Below are 24,046 nucleotides of genomic sequence, written 5' to 3'. Positions count from 1 at the left end.
CTAAATCATTTATATAAATGACAAACAAAAGAAGACCCAGAGCCAATCTCTGTGGAACACTGTTGGTCACAGGTCTTCATTCCAAAAGCCAACCCTCCAACAATGCTGTCTGTATCCTGCCATTAAGCCAATTTTGTATCCAATTGGTAAGCTCACCCTGACTCCTATGTGATCTAACATTACTCATTAGTCTACCATGTGGAACCTTGCCAAAGGCTTTACTAAGATCCAAGTAAACAATGTCTACTACTCTGCCCTCATCAATCATTTTGCTTACTTCCTCAAAAAACTCAATCAAGTTTGTGAGACATGACTTCCCTCACACAAAACTGTGCTGACTATCCCCAAACATGCCTTACCTCTCCAAATGTACAAAAATCCTATCTTTCAGAATCATCTCCAACAACCTACACACCACTGAAGTCAGACTCGCAGGTCTATAGTTCCCAGGCTTCTCCTTACATCCCTATTCAAAACAAGGGTGCAAGATTAGCCATCCTCCTGTCATCTGGCATCTCACTCGTATTTACAGATGATGCGAATAGTTCTGAAAGGGGCCTGCAATTTCTTTCCAAGCTTTCTGGGCGGCACGGTGCCTCAGTGATTAGCACTGCTGCCTCACACCATCAGGGACCTGGGTTCAATTCCCGCCTCGGCTGACTGTCTGTGTGGAGTTTGCACATTCTCCCTGTGTCTCCGTGGGCTTGCTCCGGTTTCCTCCCATTCAAAGATGTGCAGGTCAGGTGAACTGGCCATGCTAAATTGCCCATAGTGTTAGATGCATTAGTCAAGGGTAAATATAGGATAAGGGCATGGGGCTGGGTAGGTTACTCTTTGGAGGGTCAGTGTGGACTTGTTGGGCCGAAGGGCCTGCTTCCATACTGTAGGGAATATAATCTAATCTTCCCATAATATCCTGATTTTTAACTGTTTTCTTTCGGCCAATTAAGATTTCTTTATCCTGGGTCTTTTCAAAAGCATTTTTTCCATACTCAGAATATGGGAGGACTTCCCTTTTTTTGCCCTGCTACACAGGGGTAACAAGGGGAAATTTTCTTGATTCCTCATAATGCAATAACTCTTAGGCGCCGGCTGGCACATACAAAGTGCTCAGTCTCATGCTTCCAGTTCAATGATGTTTTGAACTCTTGTCATTATTTCTCCCTTTGAAGAATACACATTAAATATTTTTAAACTTTGAAACATAATTCAAAGAGGATGACTTGTTGTCGAGCAGGTGTCATCAGTTCCTTCTTTTCTTTAAAGTTAGAAGAAGTCATAGTCCAGTCAGTTTGAAGTTTCTTTGACATGTTCAGCATTACATTCCACTGGTCCCTCTCTCCCTGGCTCTATATGTGTTTGTATATCAGTTTTGCCTTTTCTCTCTCTTACTCTCTCTAGACAGCCAGTTAATTGACATCTGCAACCACTTTTGGCTATATCAGCTCTCTTTAAAAAAGCACATTTTGGATTTGCAAGTTAAAAATGTCCACATTATCCAGAGTTCTGACAATCATTGGAACAATGTGGCACTTTTTCAATGCCTTCTGGAAATCGAAATCCTTTTACATGTTCCTTGCATTTGTCTATATTTAGCCTGCTTCATACTTGTGCTCACAACCTGTTATCTAACTTACACCTACCCATTCTGCTTCATGTTACTCTCTATCTCTTTCAACAATCAGGGACCTCTGGCTTTGCTTGCCTGAACTTTGCTCCTGCTTAGGAGTAACCTAACTGTTTCCAAACTATCTCCTTCTTCACAGGAACCCATTATTCCATTCGTTTTACCTGCCAATCAAATTACATAAGCCAAGTCTTTTCTCACCCTGCTAAAATCGCCATTCCTTTTAGTATTTCTCTTCTAAATTACTCCTTGTCCATTTCTGTAGCCAACTTAAACCTAACAACACGAAGGTCACTCTTCCCTAAATGTTGTCTGCCTATCTTGATCTGCTTAGAACATAAGAGCATAAAAAATAGGAGCAGGAATAGACCCTTCGAGCCTGCTCTGCCATTCAATAAGATCAACGCTGATTGTTTCATGGACTCAGATCTACTTACCCAAAACTCTTGATTCCCTCATTATTCAAAAGTCTATCTATCTTTGCCTTAAAAAACTTGACCCAGCTTATTTCCGAGATCCAAATCTAGCAATGCCTCTTCATTGGGCTGAAATTTATTGATCAATATAATTCTCTCAAACATGCTTGTAAAAAAAGCCCCTTACTTTATTACCATTATCCACTTTATATTAGAATAATTGTAGTTCCTCCATTATGTTAACACTGTCTATCACTTCTCTATAATCTCTTTGTAGATTTACTCCTCTGTGCCTTTCCCACTAGTTGGTGATTCATAAAACATCTCAAATAGTGCAGTATCTCTATTACATCTAAATTCAGATCAGATAGATTCTGTTTCTGACCCCTCCTCCCACTAGGATGTCCTCTCTCTCTGGCATTGTGATATTCTCCTCACCAAACCTCCCCTCTTTCTTTCCTTCTTTGTCTTTCTTGAAGCCCCTGTATCCAGGAATATTCAGTACCCAGCCCTGCCTTAATTTGATGCAGGTCTCTGTTATCATCATGGCATTATGCCCCCTGTGTTTATCATCCCTGAAGCTTACTGGGCCCCATTCATCAGGTTGTGGTTACCTATGGTTACACTAATTTACCACTTTTGGCTATATCAAATCTTTTTTTATAAAACGCATTTAGGAAATTCAAGTTAAAAATGTCCACATTATTTCAGAGTTCTGATTACTACATTCCCCCTTGTGCTGGTCCCAACTAATTTTTCTTACTCTCGTGATCTATGCTTCCCAATGCTTTCCAAACCTTGTTTCTCCTTTCTCCTGCATGCAGTTTCCAATTGCAGTTGCCAAATTTGTTTAAACGCTCACCAGAGCTAAGACACAGCTGGTCAATACAGTTGGCCTCAGCTCTGTTGAGATGTAACTATTGGATCTATCAGAACCACCTCCCCAGATCCAGAATCAATGTTCCAGGGATCCAAAAACCTCCCTCTTGCACCATATTGCCAGCCACATGTTATATCTGTTCTAACCTCATATTTCCATTTACACAAGCACATGGATGAAATGAGGAATCGCAGCGGTGCATTTGTCAAATCTCTGCAGTCACCACCTTGAGCTACAATTTCTGAATCCCAGTCATTAATCCAAAGTGTCTCAGCAAAACAGTCAATCCCATTAACTTGTGCTAACAAATCAAATGTTCTTTAAGTCAGAGCTCACCAATATGCTATAAAACTCACTGATAGAGCAACATATTCTAAATTCTAAACAAAATAGGGTGGTCTGGGGCAAAAACTAACCATACCTGTTTGTTACTGGTTTTGAAAGGGATTCTGTTGATGAGATTGCCCTGCTAACTTTGCTTCCATTGGTGCTGCTTTTATTTTGCATCAGTATGTTGCTACAAGACTTTTCATTTATTGCCATTCCACTTACTTTCTCTGGAGCACTGCAATCTGTATAGCATGATGGCTTCCGTTTTCACAAGAATCTGATGTTTTCTACAGGCAACCGAAATAATTAGTGATATTATGTTAATTATTTGAACAGGCTGAAATACTTCCACAGAGGCCAGTATCCCATCACAAAGTCAGTCTTAATTTATACCTGCATATTATTTGGCACTGGTCCAGCTCCCAGGCGCTCCTGTTTATATCTGTCAGCCAGGGCTCCCTGATTGGACCAGATTAACAGCCCCAATCAGGGAACTTATATTCTTTGAGGTCTGCCTGGCTGACTTCATTACAGTCAGGAGCAAATTTAGCACATTGGAGCATTTCTGCATATATTATGTTTGTCAACCCCAAACATCTAGAATGAGATAGGAATTGTTCTGTTATTGCAGTTCTGTTTCTGCTGTTGACCTAATTGCCATGATCAGTTGGGACAGCCTCACTCTGATAGAATTGTCAAAACTCCACATGGACTGCTGTTGTTGATTCCCGTTCTTCTTGATTTGCAGCACCTTTACCCAACTCCTCCAGCCAAAGTGACAAGCAACTTAACAGACGATGTGAAGAGAAACGGAGTTACCCACTATCAAGGAACTATGCTGTGAGTCATCTCATGTAGGCATTTAACACAGAAATGTATCTCTGATCTTGTCAGCCATTGTGCTTTGTTCAAACTACATCAGCATATATTTCTCCAACAGTCAATATCTGGTAGATTCTAAATATTCAGTAGATTCTATATATCTATCTTTTCTACTTAACATTGTTCTGTTGGCAGAGAAAGTACTGTAGACCCCTCATAACCTGCTCAAACATTCAGTTAGATCATGATTGATTTGTACCATAGCTTAATATAACTGCCTTTGTTTTCCACATCCCCAAAATCCTCACTCATACTCCCCCCATCCCCCCAAAAAAAACGTTTTCAGTCCTGCAGGTTTCATCCAACCTGCCCTCAACATTTATTTGGAGGAATATTATCACAGTCCTGAGTGTGAAAAGCAGCTTTTTGTTTCATAATTTCATCCAAAACTGACTCACCCCCACCCCCGAATCAGATTCAGTCATGCGAAAGAATATTACAGATAATCACTTTAAGGACCCCAGTCAGTCACTCCCAAGCTCCTACTCAATGGACCAAGCCAAGTGTATCCAAGTTGGCTTTATAATTGAGCCACTTAATCTCTGCTGTTGCTTTAGTCAAACCGTTCAGAACTATCTCTAAAGGGAATGGAATTTTATGTTGGAACCTGTCAGTTCAGCCCACCTACCTCAGGAGAAAGTGCCTTCAAAGGCAAAGTTTTCAAGCCAAGGTTCTGAGTATATGCTGAAGTCGGGCTGGAGGAGACAACAGCAGCTGTTCATGCCCAGGGTCAGAGACGAAAATAACTGCAGCTGCTGGAATCCAAGGTTGACAAGCAGGAGGCTGGTAGAACACAGCAAGCCAGGCAGCATCAGGAGGTGGAGAAGTCAACATTTCAGGTGTAACTCTGCCAAGGTTATAGGTCAGCCCTGATTCACCAGATCTTTGTCCTGGTTGTTTTATTTAATATTACCCCCTGTGTTCCTGACCCCCTCACCAACAATCCACTCCCTGTGACACATCCATGATATCCTATAACAATCAATTTGCCATCATTGCCAAAGACCTTAATATCCTTCGTGCCAATTCATAGCACTATGGTCAGAATACACCTGAAACAGAGCCAAATAACCCTAATGTAACAATGCCAAGGACAGGGGAGCTTAAAAATACATATGTGCCAGGCATTAAAGTATCAATAACAGACACTACCAGCACTTGATACTTCTATCTTTCTACAGGAAACCGAAATAATTAATGATATTATTTTAATTATTTGAACAGGCTGAAATACTTCCACAGAGGCCGGTATAATAAAAACATTGAGCCATAGAAAAATAGATCTCAGTGAACTATCTATCAATTAAGCAACTTTTCCCTTATATGCATTTGTTTCAAAAGGATGCTGGAGGTTTGTGGTGTTCAGCCAAGCCCCAGCATACCTATTTTCCCTTAGTTTATTCAAGATTAACAGATTGTGGACAAATATAGCATGGAAATAGTGGGTGGAGGGATGTAAGGAAGGCAAAGGGGTCTGCCAGGGTGGGGGGCACAAGTGATTGAATAACAAAAAGGATGATGGTGCACGGCAAAAGGAGATGGTAATAAGACCAGTAAAGAATAAAAAGGAGACACGCACACAGGTGATGTAAATGGTTACAATAGAATTGGTGGGAAAAAAGACTGGAATTACTGGCAATGTGGAGATTCCCATAGCAAGGTGACATGGCAGAAGGAAGACCAATCAATCCCAGAGGTATGGGAGCACCGACCAACTGTGAGTTATCAGTAAGGAGACATGATTAAATGGGATAGAAACCACTTTTGAGGACATTTGGATTTCCAAATGGATGAAGATGTGAGTGATCTCCCAACTCTGCAGCCAAAGTCTGACATTGATTCCATCTGAGTTCTGAAGAAGAGTCATCAGATCCGAAATGTTAACTCTGATTTCTCTGCACAGATACTGCCAGACCTGCTGAGCTTCTCCAGCAACTTCTGTTTTTGTTACTGGGTTAATAAGGTTGTTTCAAGGCCTAAAGTGACATGTTTCTGAATTAATAGGAGGGGATTACACCAGCCAGGGGGAAGACTGGGAGTGGCCCTTTTGGAAAGGCAATAGAATATTCCTCATCGAGTGACGAAATTGGTAGTACAGATGAAGAGGATGATCTGAGCTCTAACAGTGCGGCCCCTCTCCCAGTCAGATCAAGGTATGTAACCATCATTGGTTTTGAGTTCAAAAGTTAAGGCCTTAAGCTGGACTCCATACCCTGAGCACATAATATAGGCTATCCCTACAGTTCAGAACCCATCTGATGCTATAGTATCAGAGGTAACTTCATCCAATAGGAAGAACTTGCACAGACCTGGAGAAAGACCAAAGGGAGAGAGTTGAATAATCTTTTAAAGAAGTTGGTGTGGGAAGAGTGGGCCAAAAGATCTCTTACTGTGCTGTCTGTTCTATAATCCACCTTATTATCATTGATTGGTGAGCCCCATCCCTCCTAAAGCAGGATATCCTCAGGAAAATTGTTATCCTCTGACAGTACCATCCCAGAAAACTGTTTAACTGATCACAAAATCAGAATCAAAATGGGATTTAATCAAACCAAGCCCATAGACAAAACTCGTTTGGTAAAATTTCATCACCCAGAACAAAGATGCACAATGTGTATCCGGACTCACACTCAAGCTCTGAATTCAGCATAAACCCTGTCAGCAATCAGACAGGAGGAGACAGGAACATACTGAACTCAGACAGCAAACCGTAGAACTGCACGATGCCAAATCCCCAAACTGATGCCCACTGGTGTATTGGCAGTCCTGAAAGTAATTATAAATTGTATTTTTCAGCTTTGGTCGACCCTGAATGATTAAGCAACAGTGCTTTTTTTTTCAAAAAAAATGTTATCTGAGTTTTAGTGTTGTTTTATTTGTCAGATCCTACAGTTTATGACCATTAGCATGAGCTACAGTGACCTTTAGTGAGGAAAAAATTACAGTTCCCATTAGATTTAATTTTACATCAGATTATATTATTCCCCCCACAATGTAAGTTTAATGATGTGCATCAAAAAACATTTTTTCTAAGTTTTTAGCTTGTACTTCCATGCAAATGCTTAACAAGTCCCCTCTGCTTGCAGATTTGATGAATCCCTGTGGAGACAAAATGTTCGCTTTCAGGCCAATTTTATGAAACCAAAAAAAACCCTTTGAATTTGAACCTTTTCCACAGTCAAGCACAGAATTCTCCTGCCAGAGAAATCACGTCCCCAATTAACTGTTCCTGAACTGCACTGCACACCCTTTGTTCAGATTGGCATGAATGGGAAGACTGTTGGGTGGCACAGTGGCTTAGTGGTTAGCACTGCTGCCTCACAGTGCCAGGGATCCAGATTCAATTCCAGTGTTGGGTGACTGTGTGAAGCTTGCATCTTCTCCCTGTGCCTGTGAGGGTTTTCTCCTGGTGCTCTGGTTTCCTCCCACAGTCCAAAGGGTGTGCCCGTTAGGTGGGTCGGCCATGCTAAATTGCTTTGTAGTGTGCAGGTTAGGTGGTTGAGTTGTGGGAAATATAGGGTTGCTGTTCTGCAGGTCATCACAGATGCAATGGACTGAACGGCCTCTTTCTGCACTGTAGGAATTCTGTGTTGTTCATTTCAGCATCTTCTTCAAAGTACTTGTAACAATGATCTCTCAGATGTTGAGAGGGAATTATTTAATGCTGATGTTATTTGGCACTTGTGCTTTGAAAGTTTTCTTTCTGTCTTGAAATCCTCAACATTAGGCTAAGAGTTTTGGGAAGGGATTGGCAACTCTAGTTGGTCACATTGGCTGTAAAATGAGTGGTGGAATCAAATTGAATGCAAAATAGAATTGGGTGTACACTCAAAACACATATTTATAGGTCAGAAGAGAAAGAGCAAAGGAGTGGGAGTAATTGGATAGTTTCAATGAGCTAAATGGCCTCCATTTTGAGAGTAAGTGTGGCTCTATTTTTTCAATACAGAAGAGGGCCATTTGATCAATCAAATCTGGGTCAGTTGTATTGTCTCGTGCTGTGCCTATTGTCATCTTTCATATCCTACTCCAAAAGGTTTACCCAACCGTCCCTGAAAGAAATACACTGGTCTGTGTAACTCAGCAGGACATTGTGTGCTCCAATAGCTGTCACAGCAAGAAGCCAATGGTCCTTTCAGTTAGTTCCTCGCCAGGTAAAATGTTCCAACAGAAACTTTCCAACAGCCTGTTCTATGACTTGACCCATTGCACTTTGATCTTGTAGAGTGAGCATGTGACATGAATGACAGTCATTTCTACTTGTCTTTTTGATGGTGACTAACCTTGAGAAAACTGAGGCTTCCTGCAGCTTTTTAAAGATAGTTTCGCTTTCCTTACTTCCACAGGCAACCAGCCAAGCTAAGTAATGGACAGACAAAGTGTGCAAGTACAAGTGCAGCAGATAGCATTGAGTTGCAGCCTCAAAGCATCTTGAACGAAGAAAAGGTATTATCTTGTCTCACAGAATTAATAAGGCGATTCGGCCCAGTTGGTTTGGGAGGAGGGGAAACAACTCACTGACATGACCTCCTTGAAATGGCTGGGCTGAGCAGACAAAAATTACAGTGACAATATGACCGCAGGGTGGCAGTGTGAGTGGGGAAGGCTGACAAGATTTAACAACCAAAGTGGTTTTACTTCCTGCTTTCCACACACAATTTTTCCACACTTATTTACACATTTACTTAAGGTTTCTGAGTAAGCTATATTCATGCGGGCTAAGAATGCTGGTGTTACGAGTGCACTGCTTCTCCATTTTATCGTATCTTCAAGGATCCAAACAGATCCTTTCAACCCTTTCAACCTCTACCACCCAGAAGGACGAAGCTAGCAGATATGTAGGGAGACCCACCATCTGTAAGGTGCCCTTCAAGCCACAAACCATCCTGACCTGGAAATGTATCAAAGCTCTTTCACTGTCGCTGGTGTTCACAATTCTGGAGTTCCCTTCCTAACTGCCTTCTGGGTCCATACCCAAGGACTGCAGCCATTCCAGAAGGCCGTTCACTACTGCCTCCTGCAGAACAATCCTGTGAGTGAATAATAAAAGTAGGAGGTTCACTGCAGCAAACAGCACCCTCTGCATTTTCTTGAACAAAGTTCTGCCAACCCTCCAGAGTTGCTCTCAGCCTTCAGGACTCGAAGATCATCCTCTTGACACAATCATGAGCAAACCCAGAAAATAAATTATTGTATTTATTTTTTTTTCATTTAATTATCTTGTTACTTCTGCAAGTCCTTCTGTTATTGTTTGTGCTGGGGGTGAGGGAGCTAATGCAAAGATAGCTTGTGATCATGCTTTAGTTAGGATTTTGAGAAATGGGTGGATACGCCAATTGGCCTCAGCCACCTTCTGAATTCCTGCAGTCCATTTTTTAATTGAAATGTACTGATTCACTTTTCAACTGAACCATCCTAACTCTGTGCTCTGCTTCCGCTCTGCTTCCACTCTGCTTCAGGCCCATGGAAAAACACTTTAAAATGGTAAATGCACAGCAGCCCAGGTCTGTATTTACCAAATTACTCTCCTCAATTGGTTGGGGACATAGATTGCCAAAATCAATGGGGAAAGTGCCAGAACTTTGGTTAGGCGGCATTTAGAGTACTGCGTTCAATCCTAGTCGCCACATTACAGGAAGGATGTGGAGGCTTTGGAAAGGATGCAGAAGAGGTTTATCAGGATGGATTCGAGGATATGAGCTGTAAAGAGGGGCTAGAAAATTATACAGCAGTGGAGGCTGAGGGGTGACTTGATAGAAGTCTATAAAATTACAAGGTGCATAGATAGGGTTGACGGGCAGAATCTTTTCCACAGTGTTGAAATGCCTAATATTAGGGAAGATGCATTTAAGGTAGGAAGGGGAAGTTCAAAGGAAATGTGAAGGCTAAGTTTTTTTTATACAGAGAGCTGTAGGCATATGCAACACGCTGTCAGGGTAGTGGTGGAGGCAGATACAATAGGGGTGTTTAAGGGACTTTTGGATAAGAACAAGAATATATAAGGTATGGAGTGATATGGACCAAGGGCTGACAGAAGGGATTAGGTTAAATTAGTGTCATGTTCAGCACAACATCATGGGTTGAAGTGCCTGTTCCTGTGCTGTATTGTTCTATATTCTGGAATACTTTGGAATAATGCTAATAAATTTAAATATCGACACAGCACTAGAAATCAATTATAAAGATCATATCTTTATATCTTTTTATGTATTTTCAATTGTGGACTGAAATGAGAAAAGTACTATTTTAAAACCAAGGATTACTTGTTTTAAAGTAAGTCGCATGAAACACATGGTTGTTACTGATGCCAGCAGTTGTTAAAGTGTAGTTTGCAGATGAGCTGGAGCTAAAGGGATGTGTACAAATGGAGCTTTGGTCAGCAGCAAGTAGTTGGTCAATCTGTCGAATAGTGACCTGTTATTGATGACAAAGGCCTTCTGCCTGCCAACAACTATTGAAATTGTTCCACAGAGACCGGTATGCTGTCGCCAAGTCACCCTTTATATACACATGTATGGTATTTGACACTGATCCAGCTCCCTCAGAGCCAGCTCTCAGAATAAACAGAACATCAGATTATCCTGTTCTTTTTTTGTTTTCCTTCGGGCTCTAACGTAGACACTCCCCTTTTTTTTCTTTGTTTTTTTTTTCCTTTTTTTTCTTTGTTTTTTTTTTCCTTTTTTTGTTTTTTTTTGTGATCAATTGACTCCTGTTTATATATTTTTTTTTCCCTTTTTTTAATCCCCACACTACCGCCTAACTGCGGTAGTGCTTATTTTTTCCCCAGCACCCATGGTGTGTGTGTGCAGGTGTGAGACACAGTGAGAGACACAAGGTGCACGAATCTTTATTCAATTTCCACCACCAGGAAGATATGAAAAACACCCGAGTGGCCAGTGACAAGCACTGCCCTTCAAACCACAGGGCAATGCTGTGTGATCAAAACAGTGAAGGGGAGGGTAGGGACTAAATCAAAATAGAGTTGGAGGGGGAAATAATACACTCCACTCCCTGCGGCGCCCACCTCTCCCTGAACGACTCCAGGGTGATTATCCTGTTCTTTTTTTTTTTTTTTCTTTTTTTTTTCTACACTACCGCCTAAGTGCGGTAGTGCTTATTTTTATTCCCCAGCACCCATGGTGTGTGTGCGTGTGTGTAGATGTGCGACACAGTGAAAGACACAAAGTGCACAAATCTTTATTCAATTTCCACCACCAGGAAGATATGAAAAATACCCGCATGGCCAGTGACAAGCACTGCCCTTCAAACCACAGGGCAATGCTGTGTGATCAAAACAGTGAAGGGGAGGGTAGGGACTAAATCAAAATAGAGTTGGAGGGAGAAATGATGCACTCCACTCCCTGCGGCGCCCACCGCTCCCTGAACGACTCCAGGGTGATTATCCTGTTCTTATCTGTCAAACAGGGTTCCATGATTGGACCAGAATAACAACTCCAATCAGGGAACACATATTCTGTGACGTCCACCTGGCTGATCTCATTACAATTAATACACCTATGTAATAAGTACAGAAACAGAATTTGCTGGAAAAACTTAGCAGAACAGGCAGAATCTGTGGAGAGAGAAACAGAGTTCATGCTTCAAATTCAATGACCCTTCTTCTGAACTGATTGCTACTTGGAAATTATGGCATTTATGCTGATGATAGTGGGAAAGACATTAGTGGATAGGTGGAGTTGGAGCTCAAAGAAAGAAGAAAGAAAGAAAAGGTTTGGCAGATCAAGAGTGGGAAGAGGAGAATCTCAATAGGTAATTTTGGAGACTACGAGAAGGTGAAAATGTGTTGGCTGTGCTGAAAGCTGCTCAATTTATAACATGGCCAAGGGTGTGGGGGGCGAGTGGTAAACATAGAAGAAGATGTTCATGCTCTAAAATTATTAAACTCAGTATTGAGTCCCGAAAGCTGCATGGTCACCAAGTGTAAAACGACATGTTCCTCCCACTTGAATTGAGCTTTGCTGAAACACTGCAGCAAGTCTGAGACATAGATGTTGGCCAGAGAAACACTGTTGAAGTGGCAATGAGAAACTTGGAGTCATTCTGGCGGCAGATGAAAAGTGTTATGAAAAGCGTTTGTCCAGTCTGCATTTCATCTCCCCGATCGGCATTTCATCTCCCCGATCTGCATTTCATCTCCCCAGTCTGCATTTCATCTCCCCAGTCTGCATTTCATCTCCCAGGTCTGCATTTCATCTCCCCGATCTGCATTTCATCTCCCCAGTCTGCATTTCATCTCCCCGATCTGCATTTCATCTCCCCGTCTGCATTTCATCTCCCCGATCTGCATTTCATCTCCCCGTCTGCATTTCATCTCCCCGATCTGCATTTCATCTCCCCAGTCTGCATTTCATCTCCCCAGTCTGCATTTCATCTCCCAGGTCTGCATTTCATCTCCCCGATCTGCATTTCATCTCCCCAGTCTGCATTTCATCTCCCCGATCTGCATTTCATCTCCCCGTCTGCATTTCATCTCCCCGATCTGCATTTCATCTCCCCGATCTGCATTTCATCTCCCCGATCTGCATTTCATCTCCCCGTCTGCATTTCATCTCCCCGATCTAGAAGAGACCACGTTGTAAGCAGCGAATGCAAAAGGTTAAATTGAGTGAAGAGCTGCTTCACCTGGCAGGTATGTCTGGGGGTTTCGACAATGAGGAGGGAGGATGTAAATGGGCATGCGTTGCAGCTTTTGTAATTAAGGGTGTGGCGGGGGGGGGTGGTGTTGGAAGTGTAGGAGGAGTGGACCAGTGTGTACCAGAGAGAATGGTCTCTGTGGAAGGCTGACAAGAGAATGGAGGGGAATATGTGTCTGATGGTAGTATTGGGCTGGAGGTAGTGAAAATGACAGCTAATGATCCTATGGATGGGGGTGCGGGTGAGGTGGGAAGTGACGACCGGAGAGACCCTCTTGTTATTATAGAAGGGAAGAGAGAGGGTGAAGCCAGAAGTGCAGGAGATGGGTTGCACACAGCTGACGGCCCTGTTAACCAGGATGGGGGGGAGGGGGGGAGGGTATCCTCAGTTCAGGAAAATGGTGGATACCTCTGGACATCGATGGCAGCAGCACTTATATCCAACAAACAAAGAAAAGAAACATGTGGTTGCAAACATTCCTGAAGGTTACATCACTCAACTGCTTGCTTTTAATTACAATGCATGTCAACCAATTGACCCCTCCCTCCCCCACCACATTCCCCCACCTCCCACCCAACCAATTTATCAAAAGGAACACAGATTGGTTGATGTCCTGCTGTCTGTTTTCCTGCATTTTTTTCCTGGACTTTAATCTTCAACTCCTGAAGGGTTGGTAACCATTGTGGTGCATTTAACACATGCGGACACAATGCCCTGAGGTATATAACATTTCAACATCCCCCAGAGACTGGAGTGTAAGTTCTGAAGTTACACTAAGTACTGCAGGAAGTGGGACTGAAACATAAATAAGCCATTTAACCAAGTTTTACATGAGGTTTATAAAAGTGACAGATCTTTGTAGTTTAAGGTAGAGGTCAGGAGTTATAAACATTGAGAAAGGGAACTAAAGGAAATGTTCACATGAAATGTGGGCATTAAAACATTAAGCAGGCAAAATACTCACTTTAAGATAAAAAGATTAGCATTTGTACGGCTCCTTTCGTGACCTCAGGACATGCCCAAGTGTTCTTCAGTCAATTAAATGTAGTGACTGCTGTAATATAGGAAATGCCACAGCCAATATGCACACAACTAACTCCCACAAGCCACAACATGAGAATGTTGTTTCAGTGATGTTGGTCATGGGGGATAAATGTTTGACCTGGACAACAGGGAGATGAGGGAAGTCATCTTTAAAGTAGCCCCATGAGGTCTTTTATGTTCATTTGGAAATGCAGGTAGGTCTTTAGTATCGAGTGCCATAAAGCCATAGAGATGTATAACATGGAAACAGACCCTTTGGTCTAACTTGTCCATGCTGACCAGATATCCTAAATTTGTCATTTGGCAGCATTTGGCCCATATCCCTCTAAACTCTTCCAGTTCATATACCCATTCAGATGCCTTTTAAGTGTTGGAATTGTACCTGCCTCCACCACTTCCTCTGGCAGTTCATTCCATACTCACATCCATCTGCATAAATAAGTTGCCTCTGAGGTCCCTTTCAAATCTTTCTCCTCTCACCCTAAGCCTATGCCCTCTAGTTTTAGACACTCCTACCCTGGGAAATGGACCTTGGCTTTTCACCCTATCCATACCCCTCATGATTTTATAAACATTGATAAAGTCATCCCTCTGCATTCAATGCTCCAAGGGAGATAGCCCCAGCTGATTCAGCCTCTCCCGATATCTCAAACCCTCCATACCTGGTAACATTCTTGAAGTCTTTTCTGCGTCTTTGGACAGCTGGTACATCCAACAATGCAGCTCTTATTTGGGTGGTTTTGGGTGCTATATCAAAGGAAGGATGAGCTGGCACTGGAGGAAGGTCCAAAGGAGGTTTACAAAAATGATCCCGGGATGAAGGACTTGTCATGTGAAGAGCAATTGAGGACTCTGAGTCTATACTTAGTGGAGTTTGGAAGGACGTGGGGGATCTGATTGCAACTTACAGAACACCGAGAGGCCTGAATAGAGTGGATGTGGAGAAGATGTTTTCACTAGTAGGCGAGACTAGGACCCGAGAGCATAAGCTCAGAGTGAAGACATCACCCTTTAGAACTGAAATGAGGAGGAATTTAATTAGCCAGAGGGTGGTGAACCTGTGAAAGTCATTGCTGCAGAAGGCTGTGGAGATCAAGTCATTGAGTGTACTTAAGACAGAGATAGATAGGTTCTTGATTAGTAAGAGGATCAAGGGTTACAGGCAGAAAGCAGGAGAATGGGGTCGAGAAACGTATCAGCCATGATAGAATGGTGGAGCAAACATGATGGGCCAATTGACCTAATCCTGCTCTTTATGGTCTCAGTCATATGTGAAATGTCATTATAGATTCTGGGTAACTCAGTGGTTAGCACTGCTGGCTCACAGCGGCAGGGACCTGAGTTCAATTCCAGCCTCGGGCGACTGCGCGTATGGAGTTTGCATGTTCACCCCGTGTTTGCGTGGGTTTCCCTTGGGTGATCCGGTTTCCTTCCACAATCCAAAAATGTGCAAGTTAGGTGAATTGGCCATGCTAAATTGGCAATAGTGTTCAGTGCATCAGTCTGGGGCAAACTTAGGGTAGGGGGTCTGGGTAGATTAGTCTCCAGCAGATCGGTGTGGACTTGTTGGGCCAAATGACCTGTTTCCATACTGAAGGGAATCTAATCGAAACTGATAATGTACTAAACCCTCTAAAGTGGGACTTGAACCCATGTCGTTCTCACTGAGTGGTGAGAGCTACAGTTTGCTTATGTGGATTGGAGTAAAATAGTTTTTTTTATTCATGGGATATGGACTATGCTGGTAGGCCAACATATGTGCCCATCCCTAACTCTTCTTGAGATGAAGATGGTAGTGGTGTAGCTCATAGAGATGAGAGGAGAGCCAGTCAATGTGGTTTATTTGGACTTTCTGAAGGCTTTCGACAAAATCCCATGTAAGAAATTAGTGTATAAAATTAAAGCATGTAGGGGTTAGTGTATTGAGATGGATAGAAAATGGTTTGGCAGACAGGAAATAAAGTGTAGGAATAAATGGGTCCCTTTCTGAATGGCAGACAGTGACTAGTAGGGTGCCTCAGGGATCAGTGCTCAGACCCCAGCTATTCACAAGACATATTAATGATTTAGATAAGGGAACTAATGTAACCACCTCCAAGTTTGCAAATGGCACAAGCTGGGTGGGAGGGTGTGCTGTGAGGATGATGCAGAGGTGCTTCCGTGTAACTTGGTCAGGCTGAGTGAGTGGGCAAATAGCAGACATAGGTAGTAGAATTTGGAAAAAAAGTGAGGTTATCCTTGTTGAGAGCAAAACACAAGATGGCGAGTTATTATCTTAACAGCTATAAATTGAAACAGGAAGTGTATAATGAAACCTGACCTGCCATTGAAGGTAAGCATGCAGGGAGAGCAGGTGGTCAAGATGATAACTGGTATATTGGCCTTTATAGCAAGAGAATTTGAATACAGGAGCAGAGATGTATTGCTGCAATTGTACAGAGCTTTAGTGTAATTACTCTTTGAATATTGTGTGTTGTTTTGGTCTCCTTATCTGAGGGAGGATGTTCTGGTAATAGAGGGAGTGCAAAGAAGGTTTACAAGACTGGTTGCTGAGATGACAGAACTGACGCATGAGGAGAGGTTGAATTGGTAATGATTAAGTTTGCTGGAGTTCAGAAAAATGAGGATGGATCTCATAAAAACCTACAAAATTCTAACTAGACAGAGTACCAGACAGCATAGATGCAGGAAGGTTGCTCCGAAAGGTGGGGAGTCCAGAACAAGGGTCATAGTCTAAGAATATGGAGTAAACCAATTCAGACCGAGATGAGGAGAAATCTTTCATCCAGAGAATAGTGAGCCTACCACAGAAAGCCCTCCAGGTCAAAGCATTGTATGATTTCAGGAAGGAGTTCAATATAGCACTTGAGTCTGAAGGGAATCAAAGGACCTGGGAAGCAGGAACAAATTATTGAGTTGAATGATCATATTGAATAGCGGAGCAGGGTTGAAGGGCCAAATGGCCTACTCCTGCTCCTATTTTATATGTTTCCATGTTGAGCTGCTGCAGTCTATTTGGTGTAGATGGACCTACACTTTAGTTACAGAGGGTGTTCCAGGGTTAGCAATACTAAAGGAACAGAGATATATTTGATGTTCCACTTGGAGGGGAGCTTACAGGTGTCAGTGTTCATGTGTATCTGCTGCCCGTATCCTTATAGTCGGTAATTGTCATGAATGTGCAAGGTGCTGTCTAAGGAGCCTTGGTGAATTTCTGTAGTGCATCTTGGAGATGGTACACACTGCTGCTACTGAGCATTGTTAGCAGAGGGAGTGAATGTTTATGACTGCAGTGTAAATCAAGCGGGCTACTTTGTCTTGGACGGCATTGAGCTGCTTGAGTGTTGTTAGAGCTCCAACAAACCAGGCAAGCGGGGAATAGTCCATCACATTCCTGACTTCTGCCTTGTAGGACAGGTTTTGGGGAGTCAAAAGGTGAGTTATTTGTGAAAAGTTTGCTGCCCTATGTTTGCCCTTGTAGCCAACAGTATTTACTTTGCTAATTCGGTTCAATTTCTGGCCAATGGTAAACTCCAGAATATTGATTGCGGAAAACTCAGTGATATCACTTAATGTAAAAGCGTGATAATTAGATTCTCTCTCGTGGGAGCTGGCCACTTCCTAGCATTTGTGTGATGCAAATGTTACTGGCCAGTGTCAGATCAAACCTGCATATTGTCTAGGCCTTACAGTATTTTGGCATTGACTGCTTCAGTATTTCAGAAGTCACTATCTTCCTCTGTGCTAGGTAAAACTCCAAACAATGAAGATGTAACCCAATGATTCCCATTAACTAGTTTTACTTGGGCTCCTTGATGCCAAGCTCAGTCAAATGTTGCCTTGAAGTCAAGGACAGTCACTTTCACCTCACCTCTGTAGATCATTTCTTTTGTCCATGTGTGAACCAAGACTACAATAAGATCAGGACTTGAAAGGTCCTGGCAGAACTCAAACAGAGTGTCAGTGAGCAGCTTATTAGTTAACTCTCAACTTCCCTTTGGGCAATTAAGGATGGGCGGTGAATACTAGTCTGGCAACACAGTGGCTCAGTGGTTAGCACTGCTGCCTTGCAGCACTAGGGTTCCAGGTTCAATTCCAGCCTCGGGCAACTGTCTGTGTGGAGTTTGCACATTCTCCCTATGAGTATGCTCTGGTTTCCTCCCACCCAAAGATGTGCCAGTCTGGTGAATTGGCCATGCTAAATTGCCCATAGTGTTAGATGCATTAGTCAGAGGAAAATGGTTACTTTTCAGAGGGTTGGTGTGGACTGGTTGGGCCGAAGGACCTGTTTCCACACTGTAGGGAATCTAATCATCCACATTCATGAATGAATAAAAATAGTGCTGCTGGATAATATTATTCTTGACCCCATTCTCTTACATTGACTGATGACTAAGAATAGCAGGTCAGGCAGCATCCAAGGAGCAGGAGAATCAACGTTTCAGGCATGAGCACTTCTTCAGGAATGAGGAAAGTGTGCCCAACAGGCTAAGATAAAAGGTAGGGAGGAGGGACTTGGGGAAGGGGCATTGGAAATGCGATAGGTGGAAGGAGGTTAAGGTGAGGGTGATAAGCCGGAATGGGGGTGGGGGCGGAGAGGTCAGGAAGAAGATTGCAGGTTAGGAAGGTGATGCTGAGTTCGAGGGTTGGGACTGAGACAAGGTGGGGGAGGGAAAATGAGGAAACTGGAGAAATCTGAGATCATCCCTTGTGGTTGGAGGGTTCCTAGGCGGAAGATGAGGCGCTCTTCCTCCAGCCCCAACCCTCGAACTCAGCACCACCTTCCTAACTTGCAATCTTCTTCCTGACCTCTCCGCCCCCACCCCTAATCCGGCCTCTCACCCTCACCTTAACCTCCTTCCACCTATTGCATTTCCAAAGCCCCTCCCCCAAGTCCCTCCTCCCTACCTTTTATCTTAGCCTGCTGGGCACACTTTCCTCATTCCTGAAGAAGGGTTCATGCCCGGAACGTCGATTCTCCTGCTCCTTGGATGCTGCCTGACCTGCTGCACTTTTCCAGCAACACATTTTCAGCGCTGATCTCCAGCATCTGCAGTCCTCATTTTCCCCCTGATGACTAAGAATAAACTGACGAGGTGGAAATTGGCTGAATTGTCCAGGACACCACCTAGGCAATTTTCCACACTGTTTGTGCCATTATGGATGCCAGTTTGTAGTGTAATTTGAAGAATTGAGATATTGAGCTAACTGTACAAGGCTCTCATTTCATGCTCATCTGTGGATGGCCTTGAGATGGTGTTCATGACCATTTTTCTTGAACTGTGCAGTCTGCCTGGGAGATATGAACACAAGGTTCTGTTAGATTTAGATTTAGGTTTTATTGTCACATATACTCAAGTACAGGGTACAAGAATACAGTGAAAAGTATTGGAAGTCACCACACACGATGCCATCTTAGGTACAATGTACCTCGGTACAAAATCTTAGTTACAGAAGTAGAAAAATAAAGAAACAAGTTAAAAAGTTCAGCACTACAGTCGTCTTAGTATAAAAGTAGAGATATGAAGAAATACATTTAAGGCTTGAGATTTTTGATCCAACAATAGTGAAATAAACTGAGATGTGCAGTCAAATATTGACTTGACCCGGTAGATTGGAGATGATGGTATTTCTATAAACCTGCTACCTTGTCCTGTTAAGAGAGCCATCATGATGGTGAGATCCTGTGGAAGAGATTGTTGTGAGCTGCTGCTGCATATCTTGGGATGATACATGCATTATGGCAAGGACGGAGAAAGCGGTTTGTTCGGAAATTGTCTGACATCCAACCTAGTGGTATTGTAAAGTCACATATCAAACTGTGGCTTCACAATCCTGACATCCAGAAGTATCAGTGTCTTATTGCCAGTTTGAATAATTCGTTTGGACGCACTCCAGTTACCTATGTCACCTTTGCACAATTTAGATTCCCTACACTGTGGAAACAGGTCTTTCAGCCCAACAAATCCACAACGACCCTCTGAAGAGCAACCCACCCAGACCCATTTCCCTCTGACTAATGCAGCTAACACAATGGGCAATTTAGCATGGCCAATTCACTTAATCTGCACATTTTTGGATTGTAGGAGGAAACCTACACAGACACGGGGAGAATGTGCAATCTCCACACAGACAGTCGCCTGAGGCTGGAATCGAGCCCAGGCCCCTGGCGCTATGAGGCAGCAGTGCTAACCACTGAGCCACTGTGCTGCCCCAGCTGTTTAGAGGTACCCTACTCTAATGGTTGTGCCGATAATGAGAGTTCTGCTGGCCAGGGCTGAAATCCTGCTCTCTGAAATAACACCTTATATCTTAACTCAAAATGTCTCCATGAGCAGGAGTTTTGGGAATCAGAGAAGTGGTTTGGAAATACTGGCAAAAGAGCCAGACGTGTGATGAGAACTTTCACGGATGCAGTAAGGATATGTGCACTGGCTGGAAAGGTGGGGTAAACAGTCTTGGTGATAACTTACAGGAACGTCTGGAGCTCTCAGCTTCAAGTCTCATTATGGAGATCCAACATTAAAGAAGGACATGCCTTCTTTCAGATGAGATGTCAAACTGAAGCCCCATCTTCCACCAGTGATGGCTGTACAAGTTCCCATGATACTATTTGAGGGAGAGCAGGGCAATTCTCCAAAGATGCTATCCCAGCCTATATCTATCTCTCAACCTGTGCCATTGAAGCAAATCTGGTGATTTACTTCACTGCTTTCTTTGGGACTCTTGCTCCGCACCAATTGCTTGCCACGGCACACAGGTGTCTGCAATTAAAAAGCACTTTGGGGTAGCTGAGGTCATTGTATCAGTGTCAGTCTTCACATTTCCAATCATCCAGTCATTCATGAAAGTGTGGAACATCACAGGACCAGGAGCACAGTCTTAGCTCCAAACCAAATTCAGCAGCAGCCCAGCCTCCCCCCTCAGCCTAAAAAAGGGAAAGAACAAAACTGAAAATTGTGAACCAACCAGTTTCTCCAACTGCAGCTATAGTTTGCGTGAACAACAGGAGGGCCCTCAGGACTGTTGAAGGAATATGAAAAGGTCCAATTATCAGCAGTGTTGTCCGCTCCAACATTCTTGATGATCACATTGAGCTTGCCAGACCTTGGCCGCCTCTTGTGCTTTGTTTTCCTCTCTTTTTCTCTCTCTCTATCGTTAATGTGTGTGTTATTTCTGTACAGAAGATAGCAGGGCAGAAGTGTGGCAGACTTCAGGAATGTACAGATGGCCCCAGTGTGATTCAGCACCTCCCAGATCTCCTCCAGCAAAGCCACTCGACAAACATCTCAGCCAATCAGCAGGGAATGGTGCAGAGTCCTCAGCCACTTCACAACAGGACGGCAACTAACCAGGCATGTTTTACAAAGAGCAATACAACTGCCCTGCATGATACCAGCGAGTGGCGACAGACAGAAATGCAAGGGAATTCTTTCATTCATTCGTAATGCAAATGAGAGCTCATGTTGAAGTGGTATTTCATTGTTAAGAAAAGCTGATATCTTTGCCATTATATAAGCAGCAAACAATTTCTCATCATTCTTCTGTTAATTTGAGCTAAAATGATTTACCTGACTGGAATTTTTTTTCATGTCATGTGAGCATTGAAGGCAAGGCCAGTATTTGTTGCCCAACTCTAATCATCCAAAAAAAATGTAAGATTTTAATTAGTCTTTTTAAATATGTGTGTACGTTGCTCCTTTTTTTCACAAATACCTTTCCGTTAAAACCACTAAAGCATTGCCTTGCTGTCTATTCATTCCCTACAATTAATTAAAGATTGCAGTTAAAAATGTGGGGGCCTATATAATACAGTTTACAGTAATATATTCCAGTCTTTTAACCTTTTGGGAATGCAGCATATCTGTTGTTACAAAGGGAACTGCATAGTAAATGTTTGGTTAGTGCAATAATTTGCCGATTTGGGAAAAGCTATACAGAGGTCTCTCCAATTATCTCAGAAGTCACACGACACCAGGTTATAGTCCAAGAGCTTTATCTGGGCTTCTGAAGTTGTCCACCCCAGTCCAACACTGGCATCTTCACATCGTCTTCAATTATCTGTTTTTTTTTGATGATGTGGAGGTGTCGGTTTTGGAGTGGGGTGGAGAATGTTAAAATTCACACATCACCAGGTTATAGTCCAACAGGTTTATTTGGAAGCACTAGCTTTCGGAGCGCTGCTCCTTCTTTCAGTAGCTGTGGAGCAGTCTTTTGTGTTTCCGATGTAGAAAGTTGAATACCTGCTTTGAAAGCTGCCTGACTACATTTTGAGGCAGGAAAGCTATTCTTCCATAAAGCGATAAGTTTCCTCCTGCTTGCTTGCTTTGATTAGGAATGTTTCACAATCTGCAGCGCGTTGATGCTCTCTACCTACATGTCCAAATCTATAGAACTGAAGTAATGTTTGTCAGTGCTCTAAGATTGAACGAGAGGCTGGAAACTCAAAGCATGAAAGATTTGTCCCCAGGACAGTAGCAGGAAATGTGGGATGGGGCTGAGGAGGTAGGGTGGTGTGGAGTTTGACTCCTCCACTGCCACCATTCTGTAGATGTCCTTGGGGATGGGCCAGGGACAGGTACTGCAGTCCAGAACTAATCATTGAACAACGTACATGATTTGCAGAGCAGGGAGGGAGCCCAGCAAGACTGTTGGAGTATGGATCAATGTCGATTTCATCAGTTTTCTCATCTCCCCTCCCCCCAGACTTATCCCAGATCTAGCCCTCCAACTTGGCACTGCCCTCTTGAACTACCAGTCCTACCAGTCCATCTTCCTTCCCACCTATCGACTCCACCCTCCACTCTGACCTTTCACCATCACCCTCCAACTTCATCCACCTATAGCATTCCCAGCTACCTTCCCCCCATCGCCCTCCCCACCTCCAGCACCAGACGTTTTGACTCTGATCTCCAGCATCTGCAGTCCTCACTTTCTCCCTGTGTTGGAGTCTGGCCTCATTCTGAGATTCATGTACCCTAGCATCCACTGTAATATTGATAAATGCTGCCCTATACTCACACTAGCACCAGGCATGCCTCTTTCCAGTTGTTCCATTTAAGACTTTATATAAATTATTTGGGTGAGTTAAAAGGAGATAGAGTTAGTAAGTCCATGGATGACACCAAAATCGGTGGGGTAATGGAAAGTGAAGAAGGTTATCTAAGGTTATGAAGCAAGATTGATCAATTGGGTCAATGAGCTGAGGATTAGCTAAATGGTGTTTGTTTGATTTGGATAAATGTGAGGTATTGCATTTTGGTAAAACAAACAAGGACAGGACTTATATAATTAATGGTATGGCCTTGGGTAATGTTCTTGAACACATAGACTGAGGAGTTCAGCTACATAATTTATTGAAATTTGGATCACAGGTAGACAAGGTGGTTATGAAGGCATTTAACACGCTTGCTTTCATTGCTCGTACAGGAGTTGGGACGTCACGTTGTAGTTGTACAGGATGTTGGTGAGGCCGCTACTGCAATAGCACATGCAGTGCTGGTCATCCTGCTAGAGGAAGGATATTGTTCAATTGGACCGGGTTCAGAAAAGATCTACCAGAATGTTAGTGGGGATAGAGAGTTTGAGATATAAAAATAGGTTGGTTGATTGGAGCACAGGAGGCTAAGGGATGACGTTGCAAAGGTTTGTAAAATCATGTAGGGTATCGATAAAGTGAATAGCAAGGGTCTTTTCCCTAGGATGAGAGAGCTCAAAACCAGGTGAGAGGTGAAAGTTTTTAAAAGGATATGAGGGGAAATTTTTTTCACAGAGACTAGTTTTATGTGGAATGAACTGTCAGATGAGGTGGTGAATGTGCATACAGTTACAATATTTAAAAGACATTTGGATAAGTACATGAATAGGAAAGATTGGGAGAGATGTGGACCAAATGCAGGCAAGTGGGACTAGTTTAGTTTGGGAAGATGGTGAGCATGGGCTGGTTGGACTGAAGGGCCTGTTTCCATGCTGTCTGACTGTATGTCTATGTAAAGGTGGTACTCATGGAAGGGAGTTGACCCTACAGCACAACAAAATATCAGAGGGGATATTGCCTCCAACTCTGTAAAAATATCAATATTTTAATCAACCTGCTCAGAATGTGCTATTTCATACATCTGAAGCATATTGGATTTTTATGGGCAATAAATGCTGGCCGAGCCAACGACGCCCAGATCCCACAAATGAATAAAAACAAAACTTGAACCCACA

The 24,046-nt window shown here is 43.0% G+C and overlaps 1 protein-coding gene across 2 annotated transcripts in view; it reads left to right on the top strand.

The window, feature by feature from the left end:
* The window catches only part of LOC140496067 (mitogen-activated protein kinase kinase kinase kinase 4), a 303,330-nt gene that overhangs the window by 219,823 nt on the left and 59,461 nt on the right, over window positions 1-24,046 (top strand). For both annotated transcript variants that reach the window (XM_072595575.1, XM_072595574.1), the window contains exons 18-21: window positions 4,002-4,093; window positions 6,140-6,288; window positions 8,482-8,581; window positions 21,019-21,189. In XM_072595575.1, the coding sequence (XP_072451676.1) occupies window positions 4,002-4,093; window positions 6,140-6,288; window positions 8,482-8,581; window positions 21,019-21,189 (512 nt within the window). The remainder of the gene's footprint in view (window positions 1-4,001; window positions 4,094-6,139; window positions 6,289-8,481; window positions 8,582-21,018; window positions 21,190-24,046) is intronic.

The sequence above is a fragment of the Chiloscyllium punctatum genome, chromosome 25 (genome assembly GCF_047496795.1).
Source record: "Chiloscyllium punctatum isolate Juve2018m chromosome 25, sChiPun1.3, whole genome shotgun sequence".
Taxonomy (NCBI): domain Eukaryota; kingdom Metazoa; phylum Chordata; class Chondrichthyes; order Orectolobiformes; family Hemiscylliidae; genus Chiloscyllium; species Chiloscyllium punctatum.
The sequence above is the reverse complement of the archived record's forward strand: the minus strand, read 5'-3'. Positions and strand labels throughout refer to the sequence as shown.